Here is an 11,992-nt window from a genome sequence, read left to right on the forward strand (position 1 = left end):
AGCCAAGCTGCTGCTGCCATTGCACAGCATGGGGGGAGCCCGGGGCTCACAGAGGCGAGTACAGCCATGCTGGAGCAGGGGCAGAAGCAGGACCGGGGCGGTCCCTGCTCTGCTCACCCGCGCTGGGTCCACAGGTGAAGCTGAGGCTGCTGCCAGTGGAGCTGCCGCTGGTGGCGGGGGAGCTGGAGGCCGTGGATGAGCAGCTCGCCTGCGCGGAGAGCACCCTGTTCTGGCACCATGAAGGTACAAACCCGAGGCCAGAGATCTGCTGTGTGTGCTCTGGGGGGTCCCTGGCACCTTCCCACCTCTGGCCAAGCACCTGCCCTCAGGTCCCCAAAACAGGGGATGGGTGAGGTGGGGGCTGGACAGTGTTCCCCCACTGTGATGAAGAGCCCTGGTGCACCCCATGGCTCATTGCCTTGGAGAGGGAGGTCTGTGTAACTCGTCAGTCCTGGGTGCATGTTTCCCTCCCAGGCGTCATGGAGTACATCCAGCAGATGAGAGATGTCTTGTATGACTTGCAGAACAGGGTCCAGAAGGCAAAGTTAAACGTGGAAAATATCACCCAGCTGATAGAGGTAGCTTTTGCTGGTGCCTTCCCGGGAAGCTTCCTGCAGGGATTTACCCCCCCCCCCCCCAGCCCCCCGGCACCATGGAGCAGCTCTGTTGTCTTCTCCCTGCAGGTGTGCTCAGCAGATCCCTTGTTCGAAAGGAAGGACAAGAAGGAAACAGCGCTCCTGGACCTGGATGGACGAGCAAACACCCTAGCCAAGTGCTACACTGCCATGAAGGATGCAGGCGTAAAGATCCGTGAGATGCTGGAGGTGAGACACGTCCCGGGACGTTTCATCTGGGGCAGTGAAACGCGGAGTGTGCCTGGTGCTGCAGTGCTCTGAACCCAGCACTGTCCCCGCTCTGTAACTGTGAGCAGTGGGCTCGGACCTGGGGTCTGTGCTACATGCTGAGCTGAGGCTCCTGTGGAAGCCAGGAGTCTGCTGCCTTCTCGGGTGAGGTCTTGGCTGCATTCTAGTGTTGTACAGCAGGGAGAAAGGGAAGGATGTGGGACCTGTGTGACAGCCAGGCAGGATGGACCCACGGGGCCACAGGCAGTGCACTTTTGGTGGTTGGAGCTGGGACATTTACTGGGTGCTCATGGACAAATAAGAGTTGTTTTTCCCTGCTTACAGGAGAATGCAAATCTGCTGAGGGCTGATGTGTCAGCACAGACATGGCTGGACTACGTGGATTACGTGGATGGAATCGTGCTGGGCGCACTCTTCAGATTTGTCCGCAGATCTCTGCAGCTGCTGCTCAACAACATGGCCCCTGATGTAGGTCCAGGTTTGCCCCTGCTCGGGGTGGCCGCTGCCCACTGGTGGTGGCTTCAGGCACTTGTTTAGTGGCCAAACATGCCCTGGTGTACGGGGCAGCGAGTGCCAGAGGGGCCCGTGTCCCCCCTTGTCCCCACCGTGGGGCTGGGGTGACGGAGGTTGTGAAGCACCACACGAGGTGATGACCTGTTTCAGGCCGACGTGGCCCCTTTGTTCGAGGTGCAAATGGAGCTGCGTGACGGCAGGGTGCAGTACCGGCCCTCGCTGGAGGTGGGAGACGAAAACAGCTTCTTGGAGCTCACAGAGAGCTTGCTGAGCGATATCTACGTGGCCGCAGCGTGCATCCCTCGCCTGCTGCAGGGAAAGCTCAGCTACAAGGTTGGGCCACGGCAGGCGGCACCTCCTAGCTCGGCTGGAGGTGGCTGAGGGTGCCTGGTCCCCGCAGCCGGTCCCTGAGAGCTCTGCCCATCCCTGCAGACCACCCTGGAGGAGCATACGGAGCTCAGCAGCATGCGGGAGGAGGTGGTGATGCTGGTGGTCAGCGCCATGTCAGAAGGCGAGGAGTACAGCGTCAAGTTCAAGAAGCAAGCCCACCTGTGCCTGGAGGACCCCCAGGAGTTCCTGCAGCGCTTCCTCACCTTCGGCGGTGCCCGCATCCCCGAGGAGGAGGACACGTGGCCAGAGGAGCCCCTGCCTGAAGGGGCCCCGTCCCTCAAGCACTTTCAAGAGGAGGTGCGGGGCCGGTGCCTGCGGAGGTGCTGGGTGCCCGGGGAGGTGCTGGCCGCTGACCTGCTCTCGTCCCCAGATTGACACATGTGAGGTGCTGTGCAAGGAGTTGTTGGGGTCTTCGAGCACCAAGGTATTTGGGGGGTGGCTGCAGAGCGACTGCCGCCCCTTCAAGCAGGCGCTGCTGAAAGCCATCAAGGACCGGGCGCTGGCGCTCCGGCAGCACCTCATCGACCACGTCACCAACAGGTAGGCACCCAGCACAGGGACAGGGTGCTCCCCGTGACCGGAGCCTGCCTGGGCTGTGGCAAGGCACCGCCATGTGCCAGGGCAGAGCTGGAGCCGCGGAGGTGTGGGTGCGAGTGCTGGGCACTCCCATGGTGATGGGTAGAGGTGGTGGGTGCATCCCCTGGGGCTGTGCCCTGCAGAGCAAGCCCATGGCAGGCACAGGGGCAGCTGTGAGCCCTGTCGGGGACGCCCAGTGAGAACCAGCACCTTCCTCCCAGCCTCACAGACCTGGAGGAGTTCATCAAAGACACCAACACCGGCTTGAGTAAACCTCTGGAGGAGGGAGACTATGACGGGCTGGTGGCAGTGATGGGGCACCTGATGAGGGTCAAGGGGAGGCAAGCGACGACCGACACCATGTTTCAGCCCCTGAAGGAGGCGATTGCCCTGCTCAGCACTTACGGAGTGGAGATGTCGGAGAAGGTCTACCTGCAGCTCCAGGTGAGCCCCGTGGGGTGCGGGGGGCTGGGTGCTGGCTGTGGGGGTCCAGGGTGCCCACACCGTGCTGTGTTGGCTGCAGGAGCTCCCCGAGCAGTGGGACAGCACCAAGAGGCTCTGCCTGCAGGTGAAGCAGAAGGTAGCACCACTGCAAGCCAAAGAGCGCAACGTCATCAGCAGGAAGTGCCAGCAGTTCGAGGTGCCTGCCCTGGGGCTCGGCAGCCTGGGGAAGCCCCAGCTGCTCTCCCCGACTGCCCCCTGAGCCCCGTCCTCCCGTGCAGGTCCAGCAGCGCATCTTCCAGGAGGAGTTCCGGGAAGGTGCCCCCTTCTTGTTCACTCACCAAGACCCCTACGTGGCCTTGAACACGGTGAGGAAGGGGAGGACACCAGGAATGGTGCTGTCCCCTTTGGCACTGCCTGGCCACCCCCAGCCCCATACACAGGGGCTCTGCTCCAGCTCCATCCCAATGGGGAGGGTCTGGCTCTGAGGCAGCCTCCCATCCCCACCATGCCGCAGCAGGGACAGAGCCATTGCTAGGGTAGGAGACACGTCCCTAACGCTGACCCTGGCTGAGACCTTTTCTATTTCTCCTTCCAGCAGCGGAAGCTGATCACCGCCATGGAGGGTGACTTGGCTGCCCTGTCCGAGTCAGCCAGGCTGTTCGAAGTGTTGGTCCCAGAGTACAAAGAGCTCAGAGCGTGCCAGCGGGAGGTGTGCCTGCTGAAGCAGCTCTGGGACATGATCGTCCTGGTACGTGCCACAGCCTGTGAGCCAGCACAGGGAGGGCAGGAGGTGGCAGGAGACGAGGATGTGCAGAGCAGGGTCCTGAGTGTGCTGGGCTGCTCCTCATGGTTTTGAAGCTCCTGAGGCCATGAAGAGCTGCCCAGTGTATGCAGATGGTGGCTGCCAGCAGCCATCTGCAGTGAGCGTGGGGACAGGGAGCCCTGGGCTTGATGCTGGTCCCTGCACCAGGGCACGATGCCCAGCGGTGTCTGCAGGCCAAGGGCTTGACAGCAGAGTGCTGCCAGCTCCTCCAAGAGGCTCATGCCATGAGGGGTGGGACGAGACACAGAGCAGGTTGTTGTCACAGCGTTAGGCCAGGTCTGTGTGTCCCAGCACAGGCACTGGGCAGGAACGCTCCTGCTAATTGTGAGCATGTATTCCCAAATTCAGGTTAACAGCCATGTTGACGCCTGGAAGACCACCAGGTGGAAGGATATTGATGTTGAGCAGATGGATATCGACTGTAAGAAATTTGCTAAAGACATTAGGAGCTTGGATAAGGAGATGAGAAGCTGGGACGCATTCATAGGGCTGGACAACAGTGTGAAGAACATGATAACTTCCCTGCGTACCGTGAACAAGCTGCAGAATCCAGCCATCAGGGCCCGGCACTGGCAGGAGCTCATGCAGGCAACCCAGGTGCTCCAAACACTCCCACCCCTCCCTGTCTCCAGCCCCTGGCCTGGGATTTGCATCCATCACAGGAAACATGCAATCTCTTTAAAAAGCTGGCCATAAGCAAATATTTGTGTCGGGTCTTTAAATGTGTCAGTGAGCTCATTTGGTTGAGGACTGGGCTGCCCCTGCCAAGGGGAGTCCATGTCCCAGCGGTGCTGCTTCTGCTCCAGGTGAACTTCACCATGTCTGAGAACACAACCCTCGCGGATCTGCTGCAGCTGAACCTGCACAACTTTGAGGACGAGGTTCATGGCATCGTGGACAAAGCCATAAAGGAGCTAAGAATGGAGAAGGTAACTGGGACTCAGTTCCTCCCCTGCATTGCTGAGATACCTGCTCTGATGTGGCTCTATGCTGTCAGCACTCGTGTTCCTGCTCCCAGGGGCTGGAGTCCCCACACAGTGCAGTACCACAGAGCTCCTCCCCTGGAGGAGACGTTCCTGCTGCTTCCTTTCCACAGGACCTGGGACTCGGCACCACAGAGTCCAGCTCGTTTCTCACCCATCTGCAGGTGCTGAGCAGCCTGGATGCTACCTGGGCGACAATGGAGTTTGAGCATGAGCCTCACACCAGGACCGGCATCATGCTGCTCAAGTCGGATGAGGAGCTCATTGAGACGCTGGAGGACAACCAAGTGCAGCTGCAGAACCTGATGACCTCCAAGTACCTCACCTTCTTCCTTCAGGAGGTGTCATCCTGGCAGTACAAGCTGTTGACTGCTGACACCGTTATCAGCATCTGGTTTGAGGTACAGAGGACATGGAGTCACCTGGAAAGCATCTTCGTTGGCTCCGAAGACATCCGCAGCCAGCTGCCAGAGGACTTGAAGCATTTTGAGGCTATTGATAAGGATTTCAAAGTGCGAAGCCTGTTCCTGGGGCCCGCGAGCTCGTCACTGCTTTGGGTAGAGCTGAATTATTTTTCTTCCTGCAGGAGTTAATGGCTGATGCAGTAAAAACTCCCAATGTGATTGAAGCTACAAACAAGAGCGGTCTCTACGAGAAGCTGGAAGAGTTGCAGAAGAGGTGAGGTTTGAGCTGTCCTGGTGAAGCATGATGGAGAGGCCAAAGGAGGAGTTTGGTTTCTCCCAAGTGGCGTTTGTCTCAACATGACAAGTACTTAGCAAAAACTACTACATCAGGGCTTAACTGCAGGTTCCTTGTTTTCTGTTAGATTGGTGGTCTGTGAGAAGGCTTTGGCTGAATACCTCGAGACAAAAAGACTGGTTTTTCCCAGATTCTACTTTATTTCCTCTGCAGACCTGCTTGATATTTTATCGAACGGGAATGAGCCAGTTGAAGTAAGGGTTGTGTGCAAAGCACGGAGATAAGTCCTGTGTCCCTTGTGTGCTCACTTGTTACAGCAGTTCTGAAATGTTTTCAGTCCTAAGGGGCAGGACGCCAGCCCTGGTACCCGCCTTCTCGGGGATGCAGCACCCCGAGAGCCATGTGGGAGGGTGGTGACCGCAGCTCTGCGCTGGATGGGAGCCCCTGACCGGCCGTGCCTCTGTCCTCAGGTGTCCCGTCACCTCGCGAAGTTGTTTGACAGCCTGGCTAAGCTGAAGTTCAAGAAAGCTGTGGATAAAAAGCCCATGAAGGTTGCACTGGGGATGTTCAGTCTGGACGAGGAGTACGTGGCTTTTGATGCACACTGCGACTTGTCTGGCCAGGTGAGCTGAGCTGCGCGGAGCCTCTGCGGATGGGGGCAGGCGTGCGCAGGTTCGGGATGGGGATGAGCCCTGTGCTTGCTGGGCACTAACAGCAGTTCAAAATGCAGCTGTGAAGCCTTTCAGATGCAAAAGCTCAGAAATGGGCTCTGCACTATGGGTTAACAGCGCTGCAGCAGTATCAGAGTCATCTCAGCCCCCTCAGGTGGTCACAACGGGGTTCTCCCCCCGCTGTTGGCCACCCTCAGCCCATACCCCATAAACTGCCACGGGAAGCGTCCTGCAGGCCCGCGCTGGTGTCTGTCATGAGCCTGCTGTGATGCGCAGGCAGAAGCTCGCTGTGCGGGGCAGTGTGGGGTCACACACAGACGGGAAGGGAGCCGCTCGCTCAGGGTTTGTTGGATGTGACCAACAGGTGGAGGTTTGGCTGAACCAAGTGCTGGCCAGCATGCGCTCCACGCTGCGCTCCCTCATCCTCGAGGCCATGACCACCTACGAGGAGAAGCCACGGGAGCAGTGGGCATTCGACTACCCCGCACAGGCAGGAGCTGCCCCCCACAGCCTTCCTGGGACTGGGATGTTTCCCTTGATGGCCACATTTTCCCCGTGCTTTGCCGCAGGTTGCTCTGACATGCACCCAGATCTGGTGGACCACAGAAGTTGGCATGGCCTTTTCGAGGCTGGAGGAAGGCTATGAGAACGCGATGAAGGATTACCACAGAAAGCAGGTTGGCATTCCTGCCAGCCTGAGGTGACCTGCTCTGGAGCTGTCCTGCAGCCCCTCTCTGCTCGGAAGAGGCGAGGTCTGGTCCAGGGGTCACTGAGAGATGGGCAAATAATGACATCAGTTTTCTGTTCATCATCTTCCCTTCCTCAGATTGCTCAGCTAAATGCTCTGATTTCACTACTCATTGGACACCTCGCTCCTGGAGACAGGATGAAGATCATGACAATCTGCACCATTGACGTCCACGCCAGGGATGTTGTGGCCAAAATGATCCTTGCAAGGGTATTCATTACAAGAGGGTATTTTTACTGCTTGGGGTTCTGGCAGCTCTGAGCACAGATTCCCTGTTATTTTATCACTTCTCAATATTTTCTCAGTATCCCGATAGCATGAGTAAAGCACACATGGGATGTCTGGGTGCATGGGGGGAGCTGGGGAGGTGGCAGCACGACCGGGGCAGACGAGACCAGGCTGGGGTCATGCAAAGCCAGCTCCAGCAGCAGCTTTGCCGGCTCCCGCCGCGATCCTCAGCGTGGGGCTGCGCACAGGCGCATGGAGGGATGATCCTCACCCACCGCAGCGCTGCACTGGGACCTGCCTGCGCCCTCCCCTCATGCACAGAGGTGGGGAATGGTCCCGGTGTGCGAGCGGGAGCTCAGCGGGTCGGGACCGGCCGCCCCGCAGGTGGAGAGCGCGCAGGAGTTCCCGTGGCAGTCGCAGCTCCGGCACCGCTGGGACAGCGGGATGCAGCACTGCTACATCAACATCTGCGACGCGGAGCTCCGGTACTCGTACGAGTACGTGGGGAACACGCCGCGCCTGGTCATCACGCCGCTGACGGACAGGTGGGTGCTCGGCTCCCCCCTCCCGCCGGGGCCGTGCGCGCTGCCGGCACCGCTCAGCCCCGTGTCCTCCTGCCGCAGGTGCTACATCACCCTCACACAGTCCCTGCACCTCTACATGGGGGGAGCCCCCGCTGGGCCCGCAGGCACCGGGAAGACAGAGACCACCAAGGACCTGGGCCGGGCTGTGGGCATCATGGTGTATGTCTTCAACTGCTCCGAGCAGATGGACTACAAGGTACGGACAGGGACGGTGCCACTGAGGTGAGAGTCAGGGGGTGCCCCCCAAGATGGGGGGGACCCTCTGTCAGGAGGCACCACTGCAGCGTGCAGCCCCTGTGTTTGACTGCAGCAACCATCACCAGTGCCCTAAAGCTGCTCTCTCCCTGGCACAACGCATGTGGGTCCGGCCACAGCCCTTGATGCCTTCCTGTATCACTCATTCCCACCACAGCTCCAGCCAGCTCGTGTCCATGGAATCCCGGGGGACCCTCGGGAGCTGTAACACTGTGGGACATTTCCCTAGGGCACAGCGCTAACCACAAAAGCAAGAGCAGCTCCCAGTACTTGAGCTGTTTCAACAAATCCCCACATTGCAGCCTCTGTGTTAAGCATCTCTGGTGCTCTCCCTGCAGTCCTGTGGCAATATCTACAAAGGCCTGGCTCAGACCGGCGCCTGGGGCTGCTTCGATGAGTTCAACCGCATTGCAGTGGAGGTGTTGTCCGTGATTGCTGTGCAGGTACGTGCTCTCTGTGCACACCAGCAGCAGGTAGGGACTGGATGAGACATTGCAGGTCACATGCAGAATGTTCTCTCAGTTAAACCTGACTTTCAAAGGGATGGTTTGCTGCTGTACTTCCACTGTGTCGTGTTGGGATGCAGATGGAGGGGTAGTGTAGCAGTACGGGGGCTTTGGGCACGTTTAAGGTCATGCAGCCCGTCTGTGTCCCATCCCAATGACCCATCACACCCACTGGCGCTGCCATCACCTGGTGCTGTGGCTTTGGCGAACTCTCAGTATTACTTCTAGCATTGCTCATGGCATGGCAGACCTCCAGGCTCTCCTTCCAGGGTGGCTGGTGAGGGTGAGCACAGGGTCCTGCGGTGCTGCCAGCACCGACACCTCTGCTCACTGGCAGGTGAAGTCTATTCAAGATGCAGTTCGTGCCAAGAAGAAAACCTTCAATTTCCTTGGGGAGATGATCAGCCTGGTCCCATCAGTTGGGCTCTTCATCACCATGAACCCTGGCTATGCAGGACGGACAGAGCTGCCTGAAAACTTAAAAGCTCTGTTCAGGTAACTGTAGGTAGATGGGTCTGTGTGTGACTGCAGTAACTGCAGCATTTACCTCTGCAGCAACACTCGTGTGCTGCATCCATAACGTGACCTCAGCCCCTGCTAGTGAAAGTAAGGGTGTTTGTGTTGGGGACACCTTGTTTCCCAGGACAGCCCTGCTCAGAGCCCTGGGGTGCTCAGAGGCTGCTCAGCCTGGGGACAGGATGCTGGGGGTGTCCAGCTGCCACCTTGAGCTACAAATCCAGTTGAGAATAGTTAAAAATGTGGTTAAAAGTTGAAGGGGTGGCCCAGGGATGCTGTGGGATCTTTGTCCTTGGAGGGACTCAAACTGCGACTGCAGAAGGCTCAGGGTGACCTGATCCAGTTGTGACACTCTGCTTGGAGCAGAAAGCTGGACAAGAGACCCCCAGAGCCCCCAGCCAGTGTAAATCACTGCCCAGCTCTCGTGGTGCTAATAGCAGGGAATGGATTATATTGGCAACCCAGGCGCAAATTCTTGCTGGCTGTGGGAGGATGAGGGGTTGTGGGTGCTCATGCACAGCCCTGCAAACCACTACTGCCCTTCACAGGCCCTGCGCCATGGTGGTCCCTGATTTTGAGCCGATATGTGAAATCATGCTTGTTGCAGAAGGTTTTATGGATGCGAAGCTCCTAGCGAGAAAGTTCATTACTCTGTACGCACTCTGCAAAGAGCTTCTGTCTAAACAGGTAATTTCACAGTATTGCACAGTCCTTGAAGATGAAAGAGCTCACTTGAATTTTAAGTCTGATGGATTGTAGTAAGACTGTTGGTAGTAATGTGCTGGCTGATGCTCTGCATAGCTCAGGTCTATGGCTGGGTAAATTCCACTTCCACGCTGGTGCATCATCTGGCATATTTCTGCTTTACAGAAGAAATCAAGAATTCCAAACCCAGAATCAAATAGAATATAGTCAGTTAAGATGAGAGCATCCAGGTATTGTTCATCTCGGCAGAAGTGACTTACAAGAAGCACGTGCTTCCAGGAAACAAGCCCAGGCTGGGGCTTGTCCTGGAAATAGGCTCGCTTTACGGCTGGTTGTCTGGACACTGTGTGGATAATCTGGGGGTGGGGTGATGGAGAGGGTGTTCCTCAGTAGTGTTGGTTAAAGCAGTTCTCCCTCACCACAGATGAAGTCTAATACTTTGCTGCCTGTCACAGGACCACTATGACTGGGGACTGCGGGCCATCAAGCCCGTGCTGGTGGTAGCAGGCTCCTTGAAGAGAGAGGACCCGAACTCTGCTGAGGACCAAGTTCTGATGAGAGCTTTAAGAGACTTCAACATCCCCAAGATCGTGACAGACGACTTGCCTGTCTTCATGGGGCTGATTGGAGACCTGTTCCCAGCCCTGGATGTTCCCAGGAAGCGGGACCTCCAATTGGAGGAGGTGCGAACCCGGGGCCCTCCCAGCCCTGGCAGGGTCCAGAGGCTGAAGGTGCATTGGGCACATCTGGGGGAAGCCAGGTGGTCTCTGGGGTCTCGCAGAGGCTGTGGCAGCTGCCTGTGGTCAATGCCCGTGGTCAATGCCTGCTCTCCCTCCCAGATCATTAAGCAGTCTGTGCTGGAGCTGAAGCTGCAGGCAGAGGAGAGCTTCGTGCTGAAGGTGGTGCAGCTGGAGGAGCTGCTGCAAGTGAGACACTCCGTCTTTGTCATCGGCAACGCCGGCTGTGGCAAGTCCCAGGTAGCTACAAACCATCCCTGAGGACACGAGTCCCCTCCTGCCCCTGGTCAAGCACATCCCATGGCCTCTCCCATCCTCTCAGACGCCTCTGCCAGCCGCAGTCAGCAGCTGTGCCTGGGGCAGGGATGGCAGCGCAGCCGGTGCCACGCCAGAGCCTTGAGCACCGCAAGGGCCGGGCCCAGCACCACGGCTGCACGGTTCCTCTGCGCAGGTGCTGCGGTCGCTCAACCAGACCTACAGAAACATGAAGCGGAAGCCAGTCACCGTGGACCTCGACCCCAAGGCTGTGACCTGCGATGAGCTGTTCGGCGTTATTCACCCGTCCACGCGGCAGTGGAAGGACGGTGAGACACCGGCGCTGTGAGCGGTCACTTACCCGCGCGGGAGCCGGCACAAGCAGTCCTGCAGCAGCTTTATGATTCACTTCATAAAGCATGTCTCTGTAAACACTTTGGGATGTGGTGGTGGAATGGGAAGACCTTTTCTTGGGGCATTTTAGTGGAGTGTGAGGGAGGAGGAACACGGTTCAGGGAAGCAGCCAGCCCTGCGTGTCCCCCCAGCAAATGTTACTCAAAAGGACAAATTTATATGTCTTTCTATGGGGCAGGTCTATTTTCTACAGCAATGCGTGACCTGGCCAACATCACACATAAAGGGCCCAAATGGATCATCCTCGATGGAGATATTGACCCCATGTGGATTGAGTCCCTGAACACGGTCATGGATGACAATAAGGTCGGTGCCATCACAACCCCAGGAGCTTTACTTGCTCATTAATTCAAGGTGATCCGATGTGTTTACGCCTGTGCCCCAAGATCAGGGCATGCTCCCATTATGGGCTGCTTCCCAGGTTCTCACCTTGGCCAGCAATGAGCGCATCCCCCTCAACCCCACCATGCGGCTCCTCTTCGAGATCAGCCACCTGCGGACAGCCACACCGGCCACCGTGTCCCGGGCAGGAATCCTCTACATCAACCCCGCTGACCTGGGCTGGAGCCCGTGAGCCTGGGGAGGGAGATGGATGGGATGGGATGGGATGGGATGGGATGGGATGGAAGGGTCCTGAGCACTTGCCTGCAGCCCTGCCTGTCCCTCTGGCAGCATTGTGACCAGCTGGATCGAGACGAGGACAGTGCAGTCCGAGAAGGCCGTTCTGACAATCCTCTTTGACAAGTACCTGCCGGTGTGCCTAGAGAAGCACAAGACTGGATTCAAGAAGATCACCCCTATCGCCGAGGTCACGCTGATACAGATGGTGCTGTTCCTGCTCGAGTGCCTCCTGACGCCACAGAACGTACCACCGGACTCATCCCGGGACCTCTATGAGCTCTACTTCGTCTTCGCCTGTACCTGGGCCTTTGGTGGGGCCCTGTTCCAGGACCAGGTACAGCTGCAGGACCAAGTACCCAGCGCCTGCCCGCGCCTCCCTGCTCATCAGAGCCTCCTGCCCGCGGCTGCCTCCCTCCGGACGATACTAAAGCCACTTTCTGAGTTGCTCTCCGTTTGGTTGT

At 58.1% G+C, this 11,992-nt stretch overlaps 2 protein-coding genes across 3 annotated transcripts in view; one reads left to right on the forward strand and one right to left on the reverse strand.

Annotated features, from left to right (window-relative positions):
* The window catches only part of ARL16 (ADP ribosylation factor like GTPase 16), a 252,529-nt gene that overhangs the window by 167,468 nt on the left and 73,069 nt on the right, over positions 1-11,992 (reverse strand). The window lies entirely within an intron of this gene.
* DNAH17 (dynein axonemal heavy chain 17) overlaps positions 1-11,992 on the forward strand; it is a 33,117-nt gene that overhangs the window by 4,851 nt on the left and 16,274 nt on the right. For both annotated transcript variants that reach the window (XM_061479821.1, XM_061479822.1), the window contains exons 15-45: positions 135-243; positions 475-578; positions 684-824; positions 1,188-1,331; positions 1,527-1,709; positions 1,809-2,063; positions 2,137-2,306; positions 2,564-2,786; positions 2,866-2,982; positions 3,065-3,151; positions 3,382-3,534; positions 3,958-4,206; positions 4,416-4,538; positions 4,757-5,104; positions 5,179-5,270; positions 5,419-5,545; positions 5,762-5,914; positions 6,327-6,452; positions 6,532-6,639; positions 6,789-6,920; positions 7,323-7,483; positions 7,562-7,718; positions 8,116-8,220; positions 8,621-8,778; positions 9,348-9,486; positions 9,960-10,187; positions 10,344-10,481; positions 10,693-10,825; positions 11,089-11,216; positions 11,332-11,480; positions 11,583-11,865. In XM_061479821.1, the coding sequence (XP_061335805.1) occupies positions 135-243; positions 475-578; positions 684-824; positions 1,188-1,331; positions 1,527-1,709; positions 1,809-2,063; positions 2,137-2,306; positions 2,564-2,786; positions 2,866-2,982; positions 3,065-3,151; positions 3,382-3,534; positions 3,958-4,206; positions 4,416-4,538; positions 4,757-5,104; positions 5,179-5,270; positions 5,419-5,545; positions 5,762-5,914; positions 6,327-6,452; positions 6,532-6,639; positions 6,789-6,920; positions 7,323-7,483; positions 7,562-7,718; positions 8,116-8,220; positions 8,621-8,778; positions 9,348-9,486; positions 9,960-10,187; positions 10,344-10,481; positions 10,693-10,825; positions 11,089-11,216; positions 11,332-11,480; positions 11,583-11,865 (4,923 nt within the window). The remainder of the gene's footprint in view (positions 1-134; positions 244-474; positions 579-683; positions 825-1,187; positions 1,332-1,526; positions 1,710-1,808; positions 2,064-2,136; positions 2,307-2,563; positions 2,787-2,865; positions 2,983-3,064; positions 3,152-3,381; positions 3,535-3,957; positions 4,207-4,415; positions 4,539-4,756; positions 5,105-5,178; positions 5,271-5,418; positions 5,546-5,761; positions 5,915-6,326; positions 6,453-6,531; positions 6,640-6,788; positions 6,921-7,322; positions 7,484-7,561; positions 7,719-8,115; positions 8,221-8,620; positions 8,779-9,347; positions 9,487-9,959; positions 10,188-10,343; positions 10,482-10,692; positions 10,826-11,088; positions 11,217-11,331; positions 11,481-11,582; positions 11,866-11,992) is intronic.

This window comes from Pezoporus flaviventris, unplaced genomic scaffold (genome assembly GCF_033815535.1).
Source record: "Pezoporus flaviventris isolate CSIRO_AGI_PZ_B2104156 unplaced genomic scaffold, CSIRO_AGI_Pfla_v1 ptg000158l, whole genome shotgun sequence".
Lineage (NCBI taxonomy): Eukaryota > Metazoa > Chordata > Aves > Psittaciformes > Psittacidae > Pezoporus > Pezoporus flaviventris.